Here is a 24789-nt window from a genome sequence, read left to right as displayed (position 1 = left end):
GCTAGATGATGTAAACAAAATTACATATAAAACTGCAAGCGTTAATTAATTTTAATTGTAACATGTTCTAAGACTTTTGTATGAAAATATATGCTTACATTCCGTTCGGATCTCTTTACATCCCGTTCCCATCTTGTATAATATTTTTACTCTTGTTGCATAAGATTAAAATCATTTTGCAGAAAGTGATCACAAAATCATGTATCGATTTGATTAAAAATAAAGTAATGTGTTTAATGCAATAAAATAATTCAATTTTTATTATTTTGGCTAGATATGATATTTATTTATAATACGGTTGAAAAATATATTTTATTTTATACAATTACAATTTTGATTAGTGACATATATATTCAAAAAAATGAAATTAGCCCTTTTTGTTGAATTAATTATTTTAAGACTTTATATTATTTTGAATATAATTATATCAGTTGTACCTATATATGTGGGATAATGTTTTTAGATATTTATAGTATATCATTTATAGTTTGGATTCATACATGTTTGACATTTAGTTTAGTTTCAGTTAGATAGTTAAGGATTTTGTTCTTAACTACTTGATTGTTTTTTCTTTTCGAAACTTACTTAGAAGACGTAGAAATTAAATCATAAAAATATAATCCATTTATTATTTAAAAATTGCTAATAAAACATAACAATTATTTTATATCCACTTATTATGTAGTTTTGATTTAGTAGTTAATGAGGTACCAAAATATATGAAATCTTGAATTTATAACGATCAAATAATTACGATGTAATTAAACTTTTATTTTTTATTTTTGGATTGTTTATAGATTTGAAATTGCATTATAGTTAGGAAAAATAATAATCGAATTAAATATTTTTCTAATTTTCGATTGGTTATGTTAAGTGCTAGTTATTAGGGTGATTGAATTAATTCTGTATTTCTGAATAATTTTTTTAAAAATTGGATTATTGATTTTTTAAAAGGAAAAACGGAAATATCTCATATGTAATCAATATATTTCAAACTCTTTTAATTTATGTGCGATATTTTCGAGATTGCTTTTTTTAATATGAAGATTTTATGTGAAAATAAGAGATTTCATGTGATATATAATTTTCGCATGATTTTAGCCAACAAATTTTTAATTATTAATTTAATTAAGATTATTTATTCAAATATTTTTAACTACTTTTTAAGATTATATTTTTAAAATTTGATGATATAATTAATTATGTCGTATATTTCACACATTTTATGATATGTATTTTTATAATCAAACATATTTTTTCATCTATATTTTTCTTAAATATAAATTATAATTTTCAAAAAATATTCTAAAGTATATAACTAATATTAAATCTGTTTGCATATTTTTAATTTCGAATTTAATTGTCCATTTTTTATGGTAACAAAATTAAAATGATTTTCATAAATACAGATAGTTTTTGTTTTTTTTTTAATTTATTTAATCTATTTTTTTGCTGTCTTTTAGTGTGTTTGGCTATAGGTTTGAAATTGTATATTTTGTAATATTTTTTTTTCAAGTTTGTTTGGCTATAAAGACAAATAATGATCCCCAATTAATAGTATAGATAATTGAATTTTATTAATATTTTGTCTAATATAGTTTGAATAAAACAATAATATTGAATAAAACACACTAAAAAATAGCACAACACGGTAAGTGTGTTCAGCTCATATAATCTACATACATTGAACATATTGATTGATTTCTTTTCCCGTGTAATAATATGGCATAATTGTAAAACATAATATTGAGTTTCGCAGAAGGAAATGCGAAAGAGATGGTAAAGGAGTGAGCAATATGGGAGCTGGTGAGGATCTCGAGAGACTGTTCAAGAGAAGACATAAGAAGTCTTGCTCATAGGACTCTCACTTCAAGTCCCACTTTCCTAACATAAACTAAGACGTCTCCGTGTTGCCATCCGGTGAGCCGGTTTCATGTCTAACTTAACCGAACCGAAGCGCGGTATGAAAGAATAAATATCATTCGACCGGAACTTTGAGATGAAGATTTGTCTAATTTTGTTTTTATCTTGGTTTAGTAGAGGTTGGTTTGTGGTTTTCATCGTGGCTGTGACATTTTTGTTGTTGTTTGGGCTTGAATGTGTAAATTATTGCTCCGGTGTGTTTTGTTTGTGTATATAGGATGTGTGTAGTAGATGGAATTAATAGGGTTTAAAGACAACTTTTCCCCAAAAAAAAAACAAAGACAAAAAAAGACTAAGGGTTACAATAATTTATATTGGAACAATTACACCCCAAATATATAGGATTTTGAAATTATTTTGGTGGATTTTGTATGTCAGTATGTGTATATAGGATGTGAGACGTAGTAGAGATAAGAATTATTTGCACTCTCACCCACTGTTAAGTTTTTCTATATCACTCTCTCCCACTTTCACTATTTTCTACAAGTTTATTGACACCCTCTAACTTAATAAAATATGGTTTAGAAACAGCTATGTTAGTGACAATTAGCTGTTTCTAAACCATAGTTAGACAACAGAGAAAAAGAGGATACTTACCAAATTTCATTCCTTGTTTTTCGATTCTTTTCTCTTTCTCCTTTTCCTTGTTCTTTTATCTGTTCTTGTCAATTTTATGTGTTATCAAGAAAATATTTTCTATTTATTTTTGTACAATACATTGTAATTGTATTTTTTTCTATATAAAAAATATTTTCTATTTATTTTTGTACAATACATTGTAATTGTATTTTTTTCTATATAATGAGATCCATTGCCGATGATGATTAGAAGGATTGGAGGCGGAACGGATATGAATGGACCGTGAAATGAAAGGGTGTCCATTTTATGTTTGTGAATGAAAGAGTTTGTATAATGAAAGGGTGTCCATTTCTTGGAGAACAAATGTATATTCAGCGATGCTCGTTGGTGTTTGTCCGAGGGGTTTTCTTCTAATGGGATGGTGCGGTCAATTCCTTGTCCGGTAAATGATTTCAATCTCATCAAGTCAAGAGTGTTTGGTATATCCCATGTTTCTTGATGGTGGCCTCAGTTGGTGTTTTGGTTTAGGTGTAGAGTTTTAGTTTTTCCGGTTAGGTTGATGAATCTCTGATCTCATCATTAGTTCTGATCTTGTTGGATTGGAATTAATGTGGGTATGTTGCGTGCTCCGGCTGCATTTGTGGCAACGGCCTCCGTAATATATCTCTACATTGGTTTTTCTCTACCTCTGGTGTCTTAGTTAGGTTGAGGAGTTTTAGACATTGCGGCGACTCGGTCTCCATTCCTTCTTTTGCGTTGGCGTAACCAGTTCTTAGTCTGTAGGTGGCATTGGCTGGGTCTACGAATGTCCGTGTGCAAGTAATGGTGGTCCTTTTTGAAGTTCTCCCCTCCGGATCTCAGGGTTTCTCCTTGTAGCGATGCCTTCTCGTATCCCTTGGTTTTTAGAGTGGTAATGATGGTAAGGATTTGTGCTTTGATCCTCTTGTTTATCTGTGTTCGTTTCTGCTGGGGTCGTGGTTTTGGTGAATTCGTTTTAGTTCCCTCCTCGGGCTTTCTCTGTTGAAGGCAATCTAATGTTGGGTCCTCTTTGAAGCTCATGTTTGTTTCATCTAATGAAACCTCTATCCAGCTCCAAATTTTTCTATGGAAACGTACGTCAGATCCTTTTGGTAAAAAGTTATCAGTTTTGTTGCTTGGGATATTTTGTTATTTGCCTTTGACGCTTCTATTTAAGGTTTTTCGTTATTTGATTCACCCATTTTGGGTCTTTTTATCTGGGGTTTTACATGTAACCGCCGGCTTTTGTTTAGAAGGAATTTTTCCTTGCCATATTGTATAAGTCAACCGAATGTTTTTAATGAATTATTCAGACGAAAAAATAGAAGAGAGAGAGTGTCGATGAAAAGGAAGGAAAGAGATAAAGGAACAAAAAATGAATCTAGTTGAATGGAAAAGAGTAAAGGTTGGAGTGTATTTGAACGAGACCAAAGTGCCTCTTCCCTGGAGAGTGTGCGTGAGTGCAATTAAAGATGGAAAAGTTTGTCTCAGCGCAAATATCCCTAATAGTTATCTAAAGTGAAGACAACAAATAGTTTATAAAAGAGAGAAAGAGAGAGAAAGAGAGAAACAAACTAAAATAACTTTGTTACAAAGATCTCTAGTTACGTGACCAACCAAATAAAAAAACAATGACAATGGTATTTTAGTCCAAAAATTTGCGTATCTTTGTAAAAGAGAATAAAAATACACAATGTTTAGAAAGTATGCGTATCTGCAATATTTTACTTATAAAGTGGGTGTAAGTGTAAATCACTCTAGATATAATTAGTGGGTTTATGAGTGATAAAGACAAAAAAGACTTAAGGGATTTCAGTAACATCTATAATTTGAACAATTTTACAACCAAAATTATATAGGATCTAAAATTATTTTGGTGGGTTTTGTATGTGTGTATATAGGAAGTGGGATGTAGTAGATAAAATTAGTGGGTTTATGAGCGATAAATTCAAAAAGACAAAAAAGACTTAACGGGTTGCAATAACCTCTTTGAACAATTTTACAACCTGAATTATATAGGATCTGAAATTATTTTGATGGGTTTTGTATGTGTATATAAGATGTGGGGTGTAGTGGATAGAATTATTGGGTTTATGAGTGATAAATTAGAAAAAGACAAAAAAGACTTAAGGGGTTGTAGTAACCTCTTTTGGTAGGTTTTGTATGTGTATATAGGATATAGTAGAGATGATTAGTGGATTTATGAGCCATAAATTAGAAAAAAACAAAAAAGGCTAAGGGGTTACAATAACTCATTTTGTTACAATTACACCCCAAATTAATCTCAATTATATATGGTACATGGGAGTGGGATGAAATAAAAAAGAGAGAGTATTTAGTTTTTCAAAAGATTGGGAAAAAACTAGCTTTCTAAATACGTCAAGGTACTGCTTATATAGACGTTTTTCGCTAAAACATAAAGTTTGCATTAATTATTAATATATATGGATTAAGACGAACCATCCATATTAATTAAGATTTTTAAAAATGCATATATATACACGTTTTCTTATTCTATTTCTAACAATCATAGAGATTATGTTCTCCTGTCAAGAGTACTGCCGCAAATTGATATCTTTCTATGATCTATTGACCAACGTCAACTCTCCCCGGTCTATTATCGTCAACTCGTTATACTATTATCCGAGAATGTACGAATATATCAATGTACCGTTAAGATCTTATTAGATACAAAAAAAATATGGAATGAACTCAAATTATTAACTAATCAAACTGAAACTAAAGTGTGGTGAGCATTGATGCATTGACACATCATCCACTTGAATTCAATATAGGATATCATTAATTTTACATTCCGTAAACTACTAAACCTTCAAATTAGCTAATAAATTTACTATAAGAATTTAAATCAAGCTAACGAAATTCGTAATATTTACGAATAAAAAGAAAGCACAAATATCTCTTTTCCTCACCACTAGTTAGAGAGAGATAAGAGAGACAACCATGATTGTTCTTAACAAGAACTCTGCTGTTTCTCATCATAATTTTCTTAATAACCCTCTTCCAAACCTATATTTCCCTTCCTAACTCCGATCTTATCCCAACAGACGATGATACCTCAGTGATAAAAATCTGCAAAGGAGTAGACAAACAAACATATCAAACCTACTTGTTGGATATCAAGTCATTGTCCTCATCTCTCTCGGAGATGAGACGTCATGCTTTATTATTCATTTTCTTTAACAAATCAGTGTTGAAGATTAACACGGCTATGATTGTTGTTAGGAAAGAAGAAATATCGGCGGCAAATGAAGGCTTGGCTTTACGTACTATCACAATATATAACCCTAATATTTTCGACATATCATTTTTAGTATTATATATATAAATTTGGTAACCTTCGAAATACACCCATCTTTCAGATAAAAAAGCGTAAAATATGTATATATATGCATATCCTCTGTAAACTAATTTTGATATCAATTAAATTAAATTATTTTTAGTTTATTTTAAAGATGTTTTATTTGCAGTAAAAAAACAAAATTAATACCACTTTTCCTTGTTTTAAAAATAACAGTTATGGAACCACAGTTGGAATTATTTTTCTGATAAAAAACGTTTATAGTAAAAATTCACTATAATTATGGGACATAATGGAATAAAAACCCTGAATTTTTCTTCTCTTTTTCTTGAATAATAATAATTCCCAATATCTCTTTTTATATCAATCTATTAAAAGATCCTAATTACACTAATGGTTTTTTTGTAAATTTAGCGAGAACTTACTGGTTTGTGTATGAAAAAAAGAATATTTTCCATCCTTTATTGATTTTTTTTTTGTTTCGGTTTAACAATCGGCGTAAACCGATAAAACCGAACCGAATAAACTGAGTTTTTCGGTTTTCGGTGCCGAAGGTGTGAGATAAAGGGAACCGATCGGCGAAATTATTTTGTAATTTTGGTTTTCAGATCGGTTCGGTTCGGCGACCAGTAATCGAACGGTTTCTCGGTTTTCTTCTAATCATCACTGTAACTCCTGAAGATGTTGTCTGCAACTAAGTTAAAACATAAAAGAAACGACGGCCATGGTGAAACTTCACCGAGAACGAAGGCTAAAACGCTAGGTTTATTGTGTTTTATGTTTTTAGCAAATATGGGCTTTTAATAAAAGTTTGTGTTTCAGAGTTATATGAAGTTCGATTGGGCTTATACTAATGTTTTGGTTCAGCCCAATATTAAGGTCCAATATTTTTATTTATCACTTAATTTTTATTTAGAAAACCCTAGATCTAAGTTGTTTTCCATTCATTTGCATTTTCCTCAGCCTCCTTTCACCTCTACGAGACCTAGAGGAAAAAGTTATCAAAACTTCTCATTTTCTTAAAGTCTCTCTCTTTCTTCTCCAAATCATTACTAAATGAGCAAGGACAACTTCAACGCCACCGGTTGATCTTACTGCAGGTAAATATGCCTCTGTTTATCCTTTATCTTTTGCTCTTCTTAAGTGAGAGGTACCTAAATCTAGTGTCGTTTGTTATATAACGACTTACTGAATATTTTTCTTTCATTGTATTTTGTTTTCAGTTCTGAAAGATGAGGATTGAGCTGGCCTTTTGAACGCAAACCACATGACTACATGAGCAAATTTTTATGCGGTTGGCTGGTAAAAAGTCTTGCCGGAAAGTGGGATTGAGCAGCCACAACCACTATCTCGTCGAAAACCCTATTTTTTAATGGATTTAGACTTGTTATTTGTGTGTACTTCTTATTTTAGTTGTAAAATTTGTTAAATTGATTTGTAAATTGTTTATTGGACTTGTAACTTATTTCGGTTAACCGAATAAACCGAGGAAAAAATCAATTCGGGTTAAATTCGGGAAATTTTTTTTTGCCTATAACCGAACCGAAAAAATCGAGTACCGAACAAACCGAACAGAATTTTTAATCGGTTCAATTCGGTAGAATTTTTAATAACCAAAAAAACTAAAAAACCGAAAAACCCGAACCGAAATATCCGATTAAACCGAATGCCCAGGGCTATGATTGTCGATGTGGTGGTGGCAAAAGACAGTTGCGGCGGTACCTTAACTAAGCCAAAAGATATACGTTATGTACGTGAAGAAAGGCATCTGAGATGAAGTTGTCAACATTTCCAAACATAATTTAACTTTCATTGGGGACGGTTAAACTTCAACCATCATCACAGGTAGTTTAAACATAAAAGATGGTACACAAACGTTCAAGTCTGCAACTCTTGGTAAGAATTTGTATTATTTTTTTTTGAATAATAATAGTTCCCAGTGAGAGTATAAAACAAATAAAATATAACACAACAAGTGTTTTGGGCTCAAAGAGTTCATATAAAACATAACAAAAGTGTTCAGATGAAAAACTTGTTAAGCTCAAAGAGTTCATTTCTTGTTTTTGTTATTGGACTTGAAGTAGTTTTGTTTGTGCCCAAAAACCAAAACACTTTTGTTGTGTTTTATCTATTGCATACACTTACGTATTACAAAAAAAGTGAATCATTGTGACTTTTGTTAGAGACTAAAATATATAGTCACAAATTTGTGACTTACGTAGATACAATTTTGTAACGTATTTTTTGGTCATAAATTCGTAATTTTTTCGTCACAATATTATAACGAACAAAGTCGTCTCTAATTATTGTCTCAAGTCGTGACGAAATAGTGTCAATAATAACTATTGTAAGAGCATCTCCAAAGGGAGATGCCTATTTAGGGGTTTTAGTCATATTTTAAAAAAAAATGATTAAATTAATGCTTTGAAACTCTTAAAAAATGTTTGATTTTCTTTGTCTAATGGTGAACCCCATAGGAGGTTCTGAAAGTGTCGTTTTGGCATTCTAACAAACACTTTGTGTGCAGCTTTTTCCTCAACATGAGAGATACAAAAGATTCGAAATTTTGCAACAAGGAATTAAGATAAATCGAGAGAAGTGCCTGGAAATAATTTGGCTACAAACCCAGAAAGATCATTCTCCAAACAGATCAATAAACCCGATTTAGAACAATTTGTTTGATGAGTAAATCTCTAAGTGAAGAGAGGTTAAATGATAAGGAGATTGCAGATGTAAACGTACCAGATCAAGAAGGATTGGGTAGAAACAGTTTTGTTCAGAATATGTTCTGTCGCCGTTTCTTCCACCCAAACGAAGAATAAAAAGTTTTGTGAAAGAGAAACAAAGGCCAAACCATTTTTTTCCTTTATCTGCAGTTCAAAACCAATTAAATTGTGCCACGTAGGTTTAAGGGGCGCTCTTTAAACTCTTTAGTTTAGCATCGCCCCTAAACATTTAACCCTATATTGATTAATTTTTAATCACCCAAAACCTTTAGCACCTCTATAATTTTTGATAAGCATCTCCCTTTGGAGATAGTCTAACAACTGTGACGATTTTATTACCAATATGTACTTGTAAATCGTGACTTTAATTTGATACTCAAAATTCGTCACACATATGTGACTTTTTAGATACTAAATTAAGACCAAAAATTTTGTAAAAAATTCGTAACTATTTTGTCATAAGATTGTTACAGATTAATTAAGTCATGTAAACATTGTCTCAATCATTGACAAATTGTGAGGATAATTTCAGTCATAACAATTGTAATAGTTATGTGACCTTTTTTTGCAAAAATACATTCTGTAACAAATTTAATATATAATTTTATATAGAGAATGTTCAATGAATTGTGGAGGAAAATAGAAATTAATAATAAAAAATATTTAAAATAATATAGGAAAAATAATTGAACTTAAAGCTAAACATCCATCTTAAGCTTGCTTGGTGTGTATCCAACTCATAACTACCACTTAGTCCCTGCTTAATCAACATGAATATAAACACTTAAAATCTTTTTTAGTAAAAGCAAAATACATAATTGAAAAATATATATATTTTACCTTCGATTGCTGGTATTAGAACTAACAAAAGAGTTAATAAGAGCATGCAATTTCTTTAATTCGTCTTCTAGGTAATTGACTCGGCTTTTCAAAGAAATTATCTCTTCTTCAGTGGTTGTTGTTGTAGTGCGATTCTGGTTAAATCTTCTTTTTGTGTAACTTTGGTTGTTTGCCGGTTTTCGAAAAACGCTAGACGTATTTTTGTAATCTTCCTCTATGTCACTTTCATCAATGATTAGATTATCAATTTCTGTAACCTACAAGGAAATAACTCATCATCTTGATAGAAATTAAAAATAATTCATCATCTAGATAGAGATTATACCCAATATCTCTTTCATTATATCAAGCTATTAAAATATCCTTATTATTATTTTTATTTTTTTGCAATTTCAGCTTTTAATGGTGATGGTTTTAGGGCGATTAATATCGCAACACGGTCGGGCCAGCAAAGGGACCACCGACCAGCAGTGGCCCTCCGTGTCAGTGGAAACATATCCATCATATACCAAAGCATGATAGAAGGATATCACGATGCTCTATACCCTCACAAAAAACACCAATTTTATAGAGACTGCTATATCACCGGAATGTTCATCTATGGATATGCCTCTGTCATTTTCTAATATTGCTCCATCGTTGCAAGAAAATCAATGAGCGAGCAGGCCAACATGATCATGGCTTAAGCATGTGAAAATTTGGTTACAAATCGGAATTCACACTTATAAAATGTAACATCACATGGAGCGCTAATTTAGCCAACGTCAAAGCCACGGTGAAGACCTTTCTCGGTTGTCTATGGAATGAGTATGCAACGCTTGGTGTTATGCAATCATATATTGGTGATGTAGTGGATCCTGCGGGTTGAGCAGACTGGAATGGCACGATTGGTATCAAAAATTTCTATTGTGAATACGCAACACATGGACCGGGAGCAGAGACGAGTAGAAGGGTGAATTGGACAGGTTTCAAAGCTACTACACACTACAAGAAAACAGCTTCAAACCGACAAAAAAAAATCTGTTGGAAACAGGTGTAACAATAATCCGTCAGTAATTACCAACATATTTCTGATAGAATGAGACATCAGTAAATCCTTCAATAATCTATCAATACAATTGTATTTTTCTGATGGTTTACCGACGAAAACTTGAAAACAAAAATGTTTGAAATTCTTCTTCATAACCGACGTATTACCAACGCAAACTCGAAAACGAAATTCTCCGTCATAACCAACAGATTACCGACGGAAACTCGAAAACAAATGTTAGAACTTCTTCGTCATTACCGACGGAAACTCGAAAACAAACGTTCGAAATGCTCCGCCGAAATATTTAAATTTCTAAAATCAAAATTTTTAGTGAATATTTTTAAAACCAAAAACACGAAATTGTTTAATAAACTAGAAATTGTTCCAAAAAAACTAAAATTCATAAAACTAAGAGTACGAAGACGTACGCTTTGCCCGCATCTCGCCCATGAGCTCTGCGAGGTCCTCATTCCCCTACTGTTGTTCTTTGCTTTTTGTTCTTCCATTTCCTTCTCCAAAACCGCAATCCGCTCATCTTTCTCTTTCATAGCTTCCTGGAATTGTTGAGTGGGAGCATATTAGTAACCCGATGAACGTGAAGAAGAACTCATTTGGGAGAGATTTCCTAACGCAAAAATCCATCCTTTGGCTTTATAAGTTTCCTACAAAGGCATTAGAAAAAAGTAATTTAATCATTTCACAATAAAGTCAAGTGAACTTGAAAAATCTAGACTTACTACCTCGAAAAAGACCATGTTTAGTTTCTCTCTTCCCAATTCAACAGTAGACTCTGATCCGTTAGGAGATTGTACAACATGTTGAGAAATTTGCATCTCATCCTTCCGCCTCATTGAGGCCTCAATGACCATCTTAGCTCAAACATCTTGTAACTGCTTTGTCTTGTTGTTGGTGTGCATAGCCTCCATCAAAGTAAGACTGTCGGGTACAACACAATCTCTAATAGTCTGAACAAAGAATTTAAGTTGTATATAGATTTCAAACACCAAATAAGATTTGAACAAAAAATTATAACTTACAACTTGGAGTTCTCGAGTAGAGGCGCTTATCGGACCAGAATTGTGAGTAGCCATGCCTAATCCCCCAAGTTAGCTTCTACTGTTCAAAGAGTTCTGTGAGGCACGTGAAATTGTATATGGTTTGCTCCAATAAAGAATCAAACCATCTAACACTTCTTGGTTCACCCATTTTGGCATTTTCCCTTTCTTCCACCTTTTCTTCCATTCACTCAAAGTTCTAGTATATTGCAAGGTAGCCGCTTTTTTGAATTAATTTCAAAATTCAGTGGTGAAATCCGGATGCCAATTTAAATATTGCTACAATACCAAAAGAATATACATTAGCCCTAAAAATAATGTTTTAAACAAGTAACTAAAGTTGAAATTATTACCGCAAATTGCTTAAACCACATTTCTTGTTCACGCAAAGGCATCACTGAGAACGTTGCATATGGTTTTTATTAGGATTCCTTGCATCATACACAAAAGAGATTTTTTAATGCCGTTATGAGATTCATTGAACCATGCCGTACATGGAATGAAATGTGGATGTAATTCCGGGATTCGTTCTCGTTCTGGTTGAGAGACAAAATCTTCAAAGCTCATCTCTATGGGAGCAGAGGCTTGTGAATCCGCAATGGTGCTATCACATGATCGAGAAGCACTTGCTTCTCCGATATTGTGGCTAGACGAGTTTTGAACATAACTAGTATAGTTTCTACAAACAAACCAAAACGTTTGTTAGAAATTATTAATTTCTTTTGAAAAATCATTAATTTTCATAAATTACAAATAACCTTTGTATTTGAATTATAATATACCAATTATTACTTAATCTTCAAAAGAAAAAATATATGATAATATGATATTTATAAATAATTCATAAAATCTACAACACAAATGTTAATAATATTAAAAATATTGTAAAGAAAAATAAACAAATAATGAGAAATATAATATTTATATAGTAATAAAAAATAAATTCTATTCCATAAATCCGATAATACAAAATAAAATTTAAATTTATTCACGAAATAAAATTTATCATATACAATTTTACAAAACTAGTAATATTTGTTTACAAAAACAAACAATTCTTTTTTAAAAAAACCCCAATCCTTACAAACAAAAACCCAATCTTTACCAAAAAAAAAATAAACATACCCAAGAAGACAAATCCTCACAAATTGAATGCACAAGTCTAACACCTAATTGTAACAAATCTAGATTCCATATCTACTGTTAGAACCAACTCTAACAAATCTAAACTATACACTTAATACATCTAACAAAAAAGTGAGAAAAATTAGAAATTTAGGACTTGCACTATAATAAGTTGGAGAGAATGGAGGTGGTTCTAAACTATACACTTAATACATCTAACAAAAAAGTGAGAAAAATTAGAAATTTAGGACTTGCACCATAATAAGTTGGAGAGAATGGAGGTGGTTGAGATGGGGGAATGGATTCGCCGGTTGCACTCGCCTGAACTTGATTCCGTCACTGGGGAAGGAGTAGATTGCCGTTCATGCGACTGTAAGAGAAGGAAGATGTATAGAATAGAAATTCAGAAGAAGTGGAGAAGACGTTGTTAAATAACCGACGGATTACTGACGGTTACATTTTCTGTCTATAATCCATCGGTATTCCGTCAGTAATTACCGACATAAATATTTTCGTCGGAAAGTCCGTTGGTTACAACCTCGAATTCTTGTAGTGTACAGACCCAAAATAAGTGTCATATTTCCTTGGTACCGAACTTCTACATGGAGAACTACGGCTCAATGCGACTTGCGAACCTTACGAAGGAGGATTTTGATCATCTCATATTTCAATGATGTCTAAACTTCTTTTTATTATCCAATCAAATAATTAATTTTGATATTAATATGTGGTTGAAAGAAAAGAAAGTTAGACTTTTATTTTATAACTATGACCAAAATGTTAGCATATCGGAATCACCAAAAAATAAAATTAATTCCACATTTATTTTTCTTTTAAATTCAATAATATAGAAGAAGACAACACAAAAGTATAATTAAGGAACTAGAGAACAAAACAAAGAGTTCAACAACCTCTGTATATGCTTGAAATATCTGCGTTTTGCACAATCCATGGGTGCTCAAGGAGCTTGTGCAAGGCAAAAAAGTTGAGTAGACTCCTTAACCAACATCTCTATGAACGAGAAAGTGCGAAAAATCAGAGACTTCACTCTTCAAATGCAGAAAAGCCTAAGAGAGGTTACAAGGTATGAGAGTAGGAACTTGGCTAATAAGGTATTTTCCATATGAAGACACAATAGGTTTGGAAAGGAACTTGAGATGCACTTGGACAATTCTGCAGAATTTAAAAAAAATAAAATCTCCACATGTAAATAAGAAAAGCTTGATTTTGAGTGGTCGAGCTAATCGCTTATCGGAGAAAGAGACTCGTGAAATATAGAACACCGACACCAAAAAAAAGTTAGTACAATTTTTCAAACCAACAAAAAATGGACATGTCATCTCTAAGACCACCTACAACGCACAAATTTTAGAGGTTCTTTAACTTAAAAATAATTTCATAGGATACAACGGTAAAAATACAAAGACACTGAAGAACCTGAGAAATAGTTGACGTGGCAACGTCTAATTGGTCTTCAATTTTTCTTTTTCTTTTTTCTTCATTTGCGATCATCTCTCTCCGAACAAACACAAATTTTTCTCTGTCATTTAAAACATACAAACAATTTAATATATTATTTTATAGTTAAAGATACTAGGTTCTTAAGAAACCTCCAAAAGGTGGTCTTAAATGGTAATAACATATCTTTTCGGTAAATAAAAATGATTTTTTTTTCAGATTTGAATGAAAAATATTATAGATTTCTCACAACCAAAGAAAGAGAGCATCATATATGTGTTGTCATAATCTATTAAATCAAATCATTTTAATATGGTATATAATTAATTTGTTAGCAATTATATATATGAAGATATGATACAACCTATTATTAGTGCTATACAGTAAATATATGGGTAAATTAGTCTTTCTATCTTATATATTGAAAGAACCCATCCCAAATTTTTTTTAAACAAACAATCCGGATTAACCCATTTAAAGCAAATCAGACAATCAACCAATTCAACGTAACCAGCGGAAGACTTAAATAGAAATCCAATCAAACAATTCCATTAATCCAACAAGTTCAACTATCATTATTCCATAAACGAATTCATCCTAACATGGTTCTAAATTCCATTCTAGCATCCTAACAAATCCTACAATAATCTAAACACCAATGAGCGCCTAGATCATCCTCCTCTCCTCGCCATGATTCCACGGATCACACTTTGCTTTTACCTGCATCAAAGAAAGAGATGCATAAGTATTTCATAAATACTTAGTGAGGCAATTATACCACCACTGGCTATACACACAAGCACATTCAACCATTATCAAAGGAAAAGAACCAAACAACCAATAAAAGATAGACCATAATCGCTTCTGACTATCGGTGTCGATCGACACCCACCACTGGTGTCGATCGACACTCGCTGTCGACCCTCGCGGACGACACCGGTCTCAACATTCCAATCGTAAGACGCAGTTATCCTCGCGCGACAAAACGTTGGTGTCGAACGACACCCACCCTTGGTGTCGATAGACACTGACTCTCAGCAGACGCTCCAACTACGATTCTCACTGGATCTCTTCTCCAAATCATCACCATGATATGAGCGAGTCTCCAAGGGATTCCACAGGCATCAATCATCAAGTAAAGAGCCAAACAAGCAAAGGAAATCAATCAAACAATCATCAAAACCCTAAACAATGATCAAACATGCTTAGATAAGCCTGGTCATGCACTCACCTCTTTAACAAGAAGGAACAGCAACGAAACAGGGACTTGCAAGAGTGAAAATGATCTCCACAGACACCAAATACCACAGATCAACCTTCCTCTAGCCTTGAACCACAAGGGCAAGCTTTGATCCCTCCAAAAACCCACTCAAAAGCACCAAAAAGGGGTCAAACTCACTCTCTATTCTCTCTCAAACTCACAAAGCGACAAAGTGAAGTTTTAGAGAGAAACGGCGCTCCAAAGCTTATAAAGTCGACCTAGGTTTTTCCCCCTAACCAAACCTCAATTGAACCGACGATTTAAAACTTAAACCGTCAAACCAAAATTACTAGTGTCGATCGACACCCGACCACAGTGTCGATCGACACTACCCGGATTTCCAGACACGGGCGTTACATATATGATTAGGCATAACATCTTGTATAAATACTAAGCCTCTTGTCTAATGATAAGATAACAGAAACCTTTTCCATCCGCCTCTAAGTTCCAAAATATATATAGCAAAACAATGGTTGTATCTTTCGACAGAAGAAAATCATTGATTCTTTTGGTGGTTTTACTTTTTCTTTTTGTATCATCATCATATGCAAAGTTTAGTATATGGTTAACAAAATCGAGATCGAGGCCATATGCACCAAAAAAGATATGAATTCTTCTTTTTGTTTTGCGATTCTTAAAGCAACTCCTAAAATTGCTAGCTTAGATTTTTTAGATTTCATAAAATATTTGATCAATTATCAAGCATGCTATATTTCAGATACGGTGAAGCTTTTTAAGTCATCATGAGGCTACTCAGAAGATATTAATTCTACATATTACGTGTGCGTAGAAGTATATGAAGATGCTATTAATGAACATGATAATTTCCTCTGATATTTGGCTGCCAAAGAATATCCCACCTTAAGCACCGTGGTCGGTGCAACAATAGATGTGTCCTAATGGTATTGTTTAAAAGTTGGACAGAATTTTCAAATATTCAACCGCGTAATAAATATACACTTACATTAAATGCACTTGTCACCTGCTTGATTTTAAATTTTGATAGGCTGGTGAGTTCCAATTTATTATATTTTGATATTTTTTTCAGATAATAAAATAAAAAATAATTAGTAACAAATGTTTTTTTTAAGTGAGCTCATTCCGAAGCAGTTAGCGTAAGAGAGAGTAGTGGTGTGTAAGTAATTTAACGTACCGCATGAGTATTTTCTTGATAAAATGTCTCCAAAAGGAAGGTAATTTTCGTTTAAATAACATTTTTTTATGAACAAAATAAAGTAGAAAATTGTTTTCTTGTTATCGATTTATTACATTAGATATAGTATATATATAAGAATAAATTATTAGATTTTATTTAAAGATCAAGTCATATAGAACTTTATAAAATCTATTGATATACTACATTTTGCGTCTTGAAGTTGTGTTCTTCCATAAATCTAAAAATATTCATTTTTCAAAGATTCAATAATATTTGTAAGAAGACAAGAAATAAACAATATTTCAATCCCCCTTAAATTTATAAATCCAAACTTTCTGAATTTAACTATAAAACCCCCGATTATAATGTAAATTTTCCTACCAAACTACTTGATTATGAACCAAACCGAATCCAAACTATATAAAACCAAACTTTAAAACCAACCAAAATTCATTAAAAATTATATTTTTGATTAAGGGGTATGTATTCAAAGTATCATTTTAAGAGATTTGAGTTTTTGTGTTTTTAGTTTTTATATGATTTTGATGATTTTAGGGAAGTGCATATAATTTATTGTAAAATCCTTTCATATCCCACCTGTGAAAGTGGAGTTTCAAGTGATTTGTGAAAGTGGAGTTTCAAGTGAAAGTGGAGTTTCAAGTGATTTGTAAAAAGTTTACAAATCCAGTGTTATTCAATCATGAATTTTAAAAAGTCTCATGAAATCCAGTGTTATTGAACTAATCATTTTAAAATCCACCTTAAAATCCACTGTTATTGAAAACAGTTTGTGGATTTGATTTTAAATGATTTCAGAGGATTTTGGTGTGTTTAAGATGTTAGTATTGAATAAACACACTAAATATATTTTGTCTAATATAGGTTTGATGCTAGCCTTATAGCATCTTAAACAAAAAAATTTTTATTGCAATGCCCTCGTGTTTCTAAAATGATGTATTGGATTTAGAGCTTGATTGTTTATACCGTTCTGAACCTCTCGAAATAATTATAATTCAAATGCTTTTTTCTGCAAACGTTTTCGGTAGAAGACGGTAGCGGGTGGGTAAGAAAAACAAACTCACATAAAGAATAAAAAAATAAAAAAGTATCAATCCCTATATATATGAAATTTGATTATTAAACACTAAAAATTAATTAACTTTGGTAATAATTATTTCTGTTTCATTTTATTTTTAAATTATTTTCAAATTATTATTCAGTTATTATTTATTATTTAATTAATCATATACAAATCATACCCAATTTTGTTTTTATAAATGTAATATATTTTGTTTTTATACTATATATTATATTTATTTTGGTTATTTGTTTTGTACCTGCTCCTCAATCATTTTAATTATTCGTTGCTAGGATACTAATTTTAGCTAGAAAAATATTGTTTTATTAATGGTTAATCAATATGCTTTGTACTAAATAAAATATTTTGATAGGATACTAATTTTACTTATGTGTTATGTTGAGAAGAGCACAAAAAATCAATGAGATTCATGCATTTGTGTGTCATGTTTGTTGTAGATACATTATACAATATAACATAGATCACTCTTTAATCTACTTCAGTTTCACTCATGTCTCATTGTTTATACAGCACAAGAGCAAACTCATGTCTCTTCTCACGTCAAGTTGATGCTCTCGCTTGACACTCCTTTAGATGACCTCCCATCAGTTTCACTCACATACGTTGAATAGAAGTCGTCATCATCCCCTTCCCGCTCCTTTAACTCCTCAATCTTCTCCACAGCTTCTTCTATGTCCAACCTTTTCTCCACGTCTGGTTCACAACAGCTCAATCCGATTTTCAAAAGTTTGAGAATCTGTCCTTCATGATGACATACCTTGCCCATCTCCTTATCAAATAAATTTGGTGTCCATTCCCCATGGAAACACATGTTCACCCAACTCGCTAAATCCTCTTCACTACCTTGTGAGAAATTGGCTGGGAATTTTCCCGTTAGGATCTCCAAGGTAAGTATGCCAAGCTGCCATACATCAGTTTTCGTGGTGATGCGTCGGTGTTGCAAATACTCAGGGGATCTATAGGCTGCCATATGCACTTGTGCCTTCTCTTGGTTGATCAATGGAATTAAGCCGTAGTCTGTGAGAAGTGGTTCAAAGTTTTTGGTGAGGAGAACATTGGAGGATTTGAGATGACCATGTGGAGCCATTAGACTTGGTAGATCATTGTTGAGATATAACAACCCCCTTGCAACTCCTTTCACGATCTTTAATCGTGTTGGCCAATCCAAACTTGGTGTTCCTAATGATTGATTACCTATAAAAATTTGACTCTTAAGTTCCAATACATCATAGAGACTTAAAGTGTAGAAATAACAAAGACTTACTATGGAGATTAACAGCCAAGCTTCCTCTCTCAGCAAAATCACATACCCATAGTTTTTCCTCTTTTCTATAGTAATAAGCCACAATGGGAAGCAAATTACGATGCCTTAGCCTCCCTAATCTTTTCATGTGCTCCTGAAACTCATCCCTCCCTGCATTGTTCATATGCTTGAACCTCTTCACGACCATCATTTGTTCACTTGATAGCACTGCTTTATAGGATGCTCCAAAACATCCACTTCCAAGTATCTCAGCCGAAGCCTTAAGTAGATCCTGTAGATCAAATTTTTCCCTATCTTCCCTCAAGAACGCAAGGTTTGTATTTTCTACTCCAGCTGATGTAGTCATCCGCGTAGCAGTGCCTGAGCCAGTGCGATGATCGGATTTATGTTTATCTCTACGGCTTTGGTCCGCTTCTCGGATGCCAGTTTTCTTTTGCAGACTTGATGGTCCGGTTTCTACCGGAAAAGAAGGTTGTTTGTTCCTATAGCCGCAGTTAAAAAAGATGACCACTCCAAAGATTACGAGTATTGTTAGCACCGTGACTATTATCTTTGTAATGAGAGGCCCGCTTGAAGATGATTTGGGTTGTACCTCAGTTTGTGGAGGGAGTTCTTTAAAAGGAGAATCACATTGTGTTTCCAGCGGCTTTCCACATAAGCCTTTGTTACCTTCAAACACCTTTGAATTCATCATGCTGAGACTCTCAGGGATTGGACCTGATAATGCATTGTTTGAAAGGTTTAACAAGTGCAGCTCATGTCCAAATTTTGGTATTTGTCCAGTGAATTGGTTCCCGTCAAGTCTTAGTTCTATAAGTTTGGGTAATTTGGCCAAAGATGTTGGGATTTGACCGGTAAACTTGTTTTGTGACAAATGGACCTTCTTCAACCACCCCATACCTTCAAAAGCATTATCTGGTATATCTCCTTCGAATTGATTGTTAGACAGGTAAAGTGACTTGAGAGCCGCGAGTTTCTTGAACTCAGGGAATGGCCCTCCAAACTTGTTGTTCATGAAGCTTAGAGTCCTCAAGGATGTCAAAACAGATAATGCCTCCATGTCTATAAAACCTGAAAGCTCCAAATTCTCTAACTGCAGTCCCCAAACAGAGCCGCTATTGCACAAGACACCATGCCAAGTGCATGGAGGAGTTTTAGCATCCCAAGAGGCCAACGCGTTTGTCTGCCCAACAACTAATGACTTTTTTATGTTAAGGATAGCCTCGGAATCCAAAAGACCATGAGTGGCTGTGGAGAAGAGAAGGAGGAGACACACTAGTGGTACCATAATGTTGTATAGGCTGAGGGACCACGCCTGCATGGGAGGCATGAGGCGCGCCCTCTTGAGGGAACCTTTGAGAAGGGGGCAATGTGGTTGTACAGCTTGAGTTGGATTGACACAGCAGAGAGAAAAAAAGAGAAAAATATGAATGGTAAAGAGAAGGCTTTGCATCAAAAGCATTCCAAAAATAGGTTTGTGGTGAAACTTAAATTTCTAATTGCTGACTAGTGATGTCTTTTAAGATTACATTATACAACATCCATACATGATTCTCTGTTTTATTGTTTGTCTCATCACCTCAACAACCCCATTGTCTATATTCGTAAACCCAAAACCCAAACTTGGTATATTTGAAACAAGTTTTTAACTAAAAAAACAAGTTTCAGATATATTCATTGTCATCTTATCTGGATCAATATACACTCACTTATTCTTGTTTAATTTCTAAAACGTACTTTTATAATTCTTATATGAATTAAAAAAAAAATTAAAAAGATAACTTTCCAATGAAACTTCCACTCTTAACAAAAGAAAATAGAAAAGTCACGATGGACTTATGAAGTTGGTTACATCTATAGGGAGACAATTAGAAAGAGAGTCAAAGTTTTTTCTGTTGGGATGCATTTGCTAATATTAGCATATTCAAACACGTTTCTCTTAAAATTTCATTCATATATAAACTCATTGAGTATTTGTTTGTTGTAAAACGAAACCGAAAGAAGAAGTAGTTGAAAATGGTGAAAATCAGCGAGAAAGGAGAAGAAAATGTTACTTTGGCAGTCGATAAAGACAAAGAGAGCCAAAACGTGATGAAATGGGCTGTCAACAATCTTCTTAGTCGAGGCCAAACTATTACTCTTCTTCATGTTAAACTCAAACAATCCTCTTCCCTTCCCTATTCTGGTATGAAAACAAAACTCTCCATTTGAACTTCTTTATTTGAGTTATTATGTCATTTGATCTTTGTATTAAGATAAAGTTGATTCAATGCAGGATCTAACCTGAACAAGCCAAACGATGATGTATCAGAATTTTTTCTTCCCTTCCGCTGCTATTGTGCTAGAAAAGATGTATGTTTTTTGATTTACATTCTATCTTGTCAATCATATTTTTTTCTCTTGACTGAATCTTGCTCGTTCCTATGACAGATCAACTGCCAAGATGTGGTTGTGGAGGACGTTAGTGCAGCTAAAGGAATACTTGACTATGTAGAACAACATGGAATTGAGACTCTAGTACTTGGTTCATCGAAGATGAATCTTTTAAGGTAATTAGAAAAAATGCTTTTCTCCTTATTTAAGACTCAATCTGAGCACATTTATATATTTATATTAGGGATATATATCCCACATTGGAATTTGAGTAAGATCATGACTAGTATATAAGATATATGAGCCTCTACACTCATTGCCAATTGGTTTTAAAATGGAAGCCCACAATCTAATATGATATCAAAGCCCGGTACGCACATACTCAACCCAATCCAAAATCGGTCTGGCCCATAGTTGGCCCACCGATTCATGCCCGAACATATCGATTTATGGCGAAAAAAAACCATCATCTCGAGGGGGCGTATTAGGGATATATATCGCACACTAGAAGTTGAGTAGGATCATGACTAGTATATAAGATATATGGGTCTTTTCACTCATTGCCAATTGGTTTTAGGTTGTAAGCCCACAATCTAATAATTTACTCTATTTGATAGAAGGTTCAAAGCAGCGGATGTTTCAAGCACCGTCATGAAAAAGGCACCAAGTTTCTGTAAAGTATATGTAATCTCAAAAGGGAAAATCTCGTCTTTGAAATCAGCTACAACTTCACCACCGAGTTCCACTATGCGGTACCATGTAAACGCTCAGATGGGCAATCTTAATGGTATATACGACAAAATTATTTCGAGGACATATCATGAAAATTAATTTAATTTTGCTTTAACCAGTAAAATCGATTTCATGTTGCAGTTGAAAGGAGACAAGAAACAATGCAAAGAGAACAAGACGAGATCAAGATTGAGATGAAGTATATATTTGTTATCTACATGACTTGTTTTCATTCTTGTTCATAAGATAAATTTTTACTTATGGCAACCACACATGTTGTACAGGTCTCCCTTTTCGAGAAGAGAATACGAAAGCATTTATCAGCCATCGATCACAGAGTCTGACATATCATTTGTGAGTAGTGGAAGACCGAGCATGGATCAGATGTTTCCTTCCTTGTATGAAAATGTGGATATTACATGGCTCTCAGTTGGTTCTGAGTACGGAAAAAATCGATCAAGTTTTGCTACATCATACTCATCAGGGAAGGAGTCTATAGATCTTACCTCACCATATGCAGAACACTCTTCAAGCTCCCTTGAAAGTGGGAGACAATCATTTTCACTACAGTGCCAGGTATTTGCACTTATTTCATACCATATCACCTACATATTTTTACCATTGATGTAATCTAATATCTGATAGGATGAGATGGAAGCTGAGATGAGAAGGCTCAAAATGGAGCTAAAGTATACAATGGAAATGTATAATAGTGCATGCAAGGAAGCAATATCTGCAAAGAAGGCGGTATGTTGGAGTTTTCATCAAAAAAAAAACGCTAATATCCAGTCAGATTTTCACCAAACTTATAATCTTTTTGATATTTTCTCAGGCTAATGAGTTATACAAGTGGAGAGCAGATAAAGAACATAAATTAGAAGAGGTGAGACTTGCTAAGGAAGCAGCAATGGCAATGGCAGAAAGTGAGAAAGAAAGAAGCAGAGCAGCCATGGAAGCAGCAATGGCAGCTAAAAAGGTATCAGAACTTGAAGCTGAAAAGAGAAAGCATATTGAATCTATAGAGGGAAAGAAGAGGGCGATGTCTTCTTCAAAGCAAACTGATTTAAGGTACAGAAAATATAGCATTGAAGAGATTGAAGAAGCCACAAAAGATTTCTCACCTAGTCACAAGATCGGAGAGGGAGGCTATGGACCTGTTTTCAAGGGTACACTAGATTATACCAAAGTGGCAATAAAAGTTCTACGACCAGACGCTGCACATGGAAGGTCTCAGTTCCAACAAGAGGTTGAAGTATTAACATGTATGAGACATCCAAACATGGTTCTCCTGCTTGGTGCCTGTCCAGAATATGGATGTTTAGTCTACGAGTACATGGCCAATGGTAGCTTGGAAGACTGTCTCTTCAGACGAGGAAACTCTCCAACCCTTTCTTGGCAGCTAAGATTTCGCATAACTGCTGAAATCGCAACCGGACTTCATTTCCTCCACCAGATGAAACCGGAGCCTTTGGTGCACCGTGACCTTAAACCAGGAAACATATTACTTAACCAACATTTTGTCAGCAAGATCTCAGATGTGGGCTTGGCCAGGCTAGTCCCTCCATCTGTTGCTGACACTGCAACCCAATATAGAATGACTACAACTGCTGGGACATTCTTTTACATAGATCCCGAATATCAACAGACCGGTATGTTGGGGACTAAATCAGACATATACTCGTTTGGCATTATGCTTTTGCAAATACTTACAGCTAAGCCACCAATGGGTTTAACTCATCACGTCGAAAGGGCAATAGAAAAGGGAACTTTTGCTGAGATGTTAGACCCTACTGTTCCTGACTGGCCACTCGAAGAGGCCTTGGTTGCAGCAAAACTTGCTCTACAATGTGCAGAATTAAGACGTAAAGATAGACCTGATTTAGGGAATGTTATTTTGCCTGTGCTTAACAAACTCCGTGATCTAGCTGAAGAAAACATTAGCTATGGCTAAAGCCAACGGTCTTTGCCAGGAAGGAGCCCAGTGTCATCGACTTCACTACATGTATAAATCCACTAAACACCCCTGTTATGATTTTTAAATACGATTTGGTTAGTAAACTATATTTTCTCTTTTGCAGTAGATTATGAGTGATCCATAGCTACAATATGGATATGATAATTCAAGTTTCCACCATAGTTCTACTTCTTGAAGAGGAAAGTCCAAGTCATAAACAAGGAAACAAATATACACATTAAATGGAGCCATGCAAACTTTTTTGGTCATTGTTGCTACCTATAGTGGTGTCTACCGTATAATTTAACCGACTTTTATATATTGGTACATGTATATTGGGGTTTAGAGTTACTAAACCCTTGAATCATAATCTATACAATACAAGTTTTGATTTGCTTATACGAGAATAAAATTTTGATTTTCTATATGTAAAAAAAAAAAAACTTCTTGAGGAAGTAGTAAGAAAATGGGTAGAAATGAACACACAAGAAATGTTTGAGAACTTATAACTAAGGATATACTTCGTTGTATCATTGATAAAACAATGCGCAAAGTGTCGAAGCATAAAACTTCCACAAAATTGGTCCTGGTTCTTTTACCCATGCCTAGATAATATCTTACCAAGCGATAAAATGAAAATAGGTTGCATGTACAAATTGTTAAAAAAAAACGTTTTCTTTGGTACTTATATAGATTTTCTAACCAATATCTTACTATCATCGATTTCCTACGGGCGATTTCCTACCATTTTAGTTGTAGGAATATCGTAAGAAACGGCCGTTTCCTACCATTTTTTCACGCAACTGTCCGTAGGAAATCGCTGTTTTTCTTGTAGTGATTTAATAAATTATTATTACATTTAACAAAAATACTC

The 24789-nt window shown here is 33.5% G+C and overlaps 2 protein-coding genes and 1 long non-coding RNA gene across 3 annotated transcripts; 2 read left to right on the top strand and 1 right to left on the bottom strand.

Annotated features, from left to right (window-relative positions):
• The first annotated feature begins 6791 nt into the window (after positions 1 to 6791).
• Positions 6792 to 7362, top strand: LOC111829333. Its single transcript, XR_002832787.1, has 2 exons — positions 6792 to 6942; positions 7066 to 7362. It is a non-coding gene; the product is annotated as an uncharacterized LOC111829333 (long non-coding RNA).
• A 10628-nt stretch (positions 7363 to 17990) lies between these two features.
• On the bottom strand, positions 17991 to 20228 carry LOC17880295 (pollen receptor-like kinase 1). The gene is made up of 2 exons (XM_006286055.2): positions 18857 to 20228; positions 17991 to 18786 (listed from the first exon to the last, which is right to left on the bottom strand). Exons 1-2 carry the CDS (start codon positions 20184 to 20186, stop codon positions 18128 to 18130), a joined length of 1989 nt encoding a protein of 662 aa, XP_006286117.1. The 5' UTR covers positions 20187 to 20228; the 3' UTR covers positions 17991 to 18127.
• A 644-nt stretch (positions 20229 to 20872) lies between these two features.
• Positions 20873 to 24111, top strand: LOC17879807 (U-box domain-containing protein 34). The gene is given in 9 exon segments (XM_023778112.1): positions 20873 to 21041; positions 21132 to 21208; positions 21287 to 21405; positions 21850 to 22016; positions 22103 to 22160; positions 22261 to 22537; positions 22607 to 22708; positions 22794 to 23963; positions 24040 to 24111. Coding segments are annotated over 9 exon segments (2211 nt in total).
• The last annotated feature ends 678 nt before the right edge of the window (positions 24112 to 24789 follow it).

The sequence above is a fragment of the Capsella rubella genome, unplaced genomic scaffold (genome assembly GCF_000375325.1).
Source record: "Capsella rubella cultivar Monte Gargano unplaced genomic scaffold, Caprub1_0 scaffold_7, whole genome shotgun sequence".
Taxonomy (NCBI): Eukaryota; Viridiplantae; Streptophyta; class Magnoliopsida; order Brassicales; family Brassicaceae; genus Capsella; species Capsella rubella.
The sequence above is the reverse complement of the archived record's forward strand: the minus strand, read 5'-3'. Positions and strand labels throughout refer to the sequence as shown.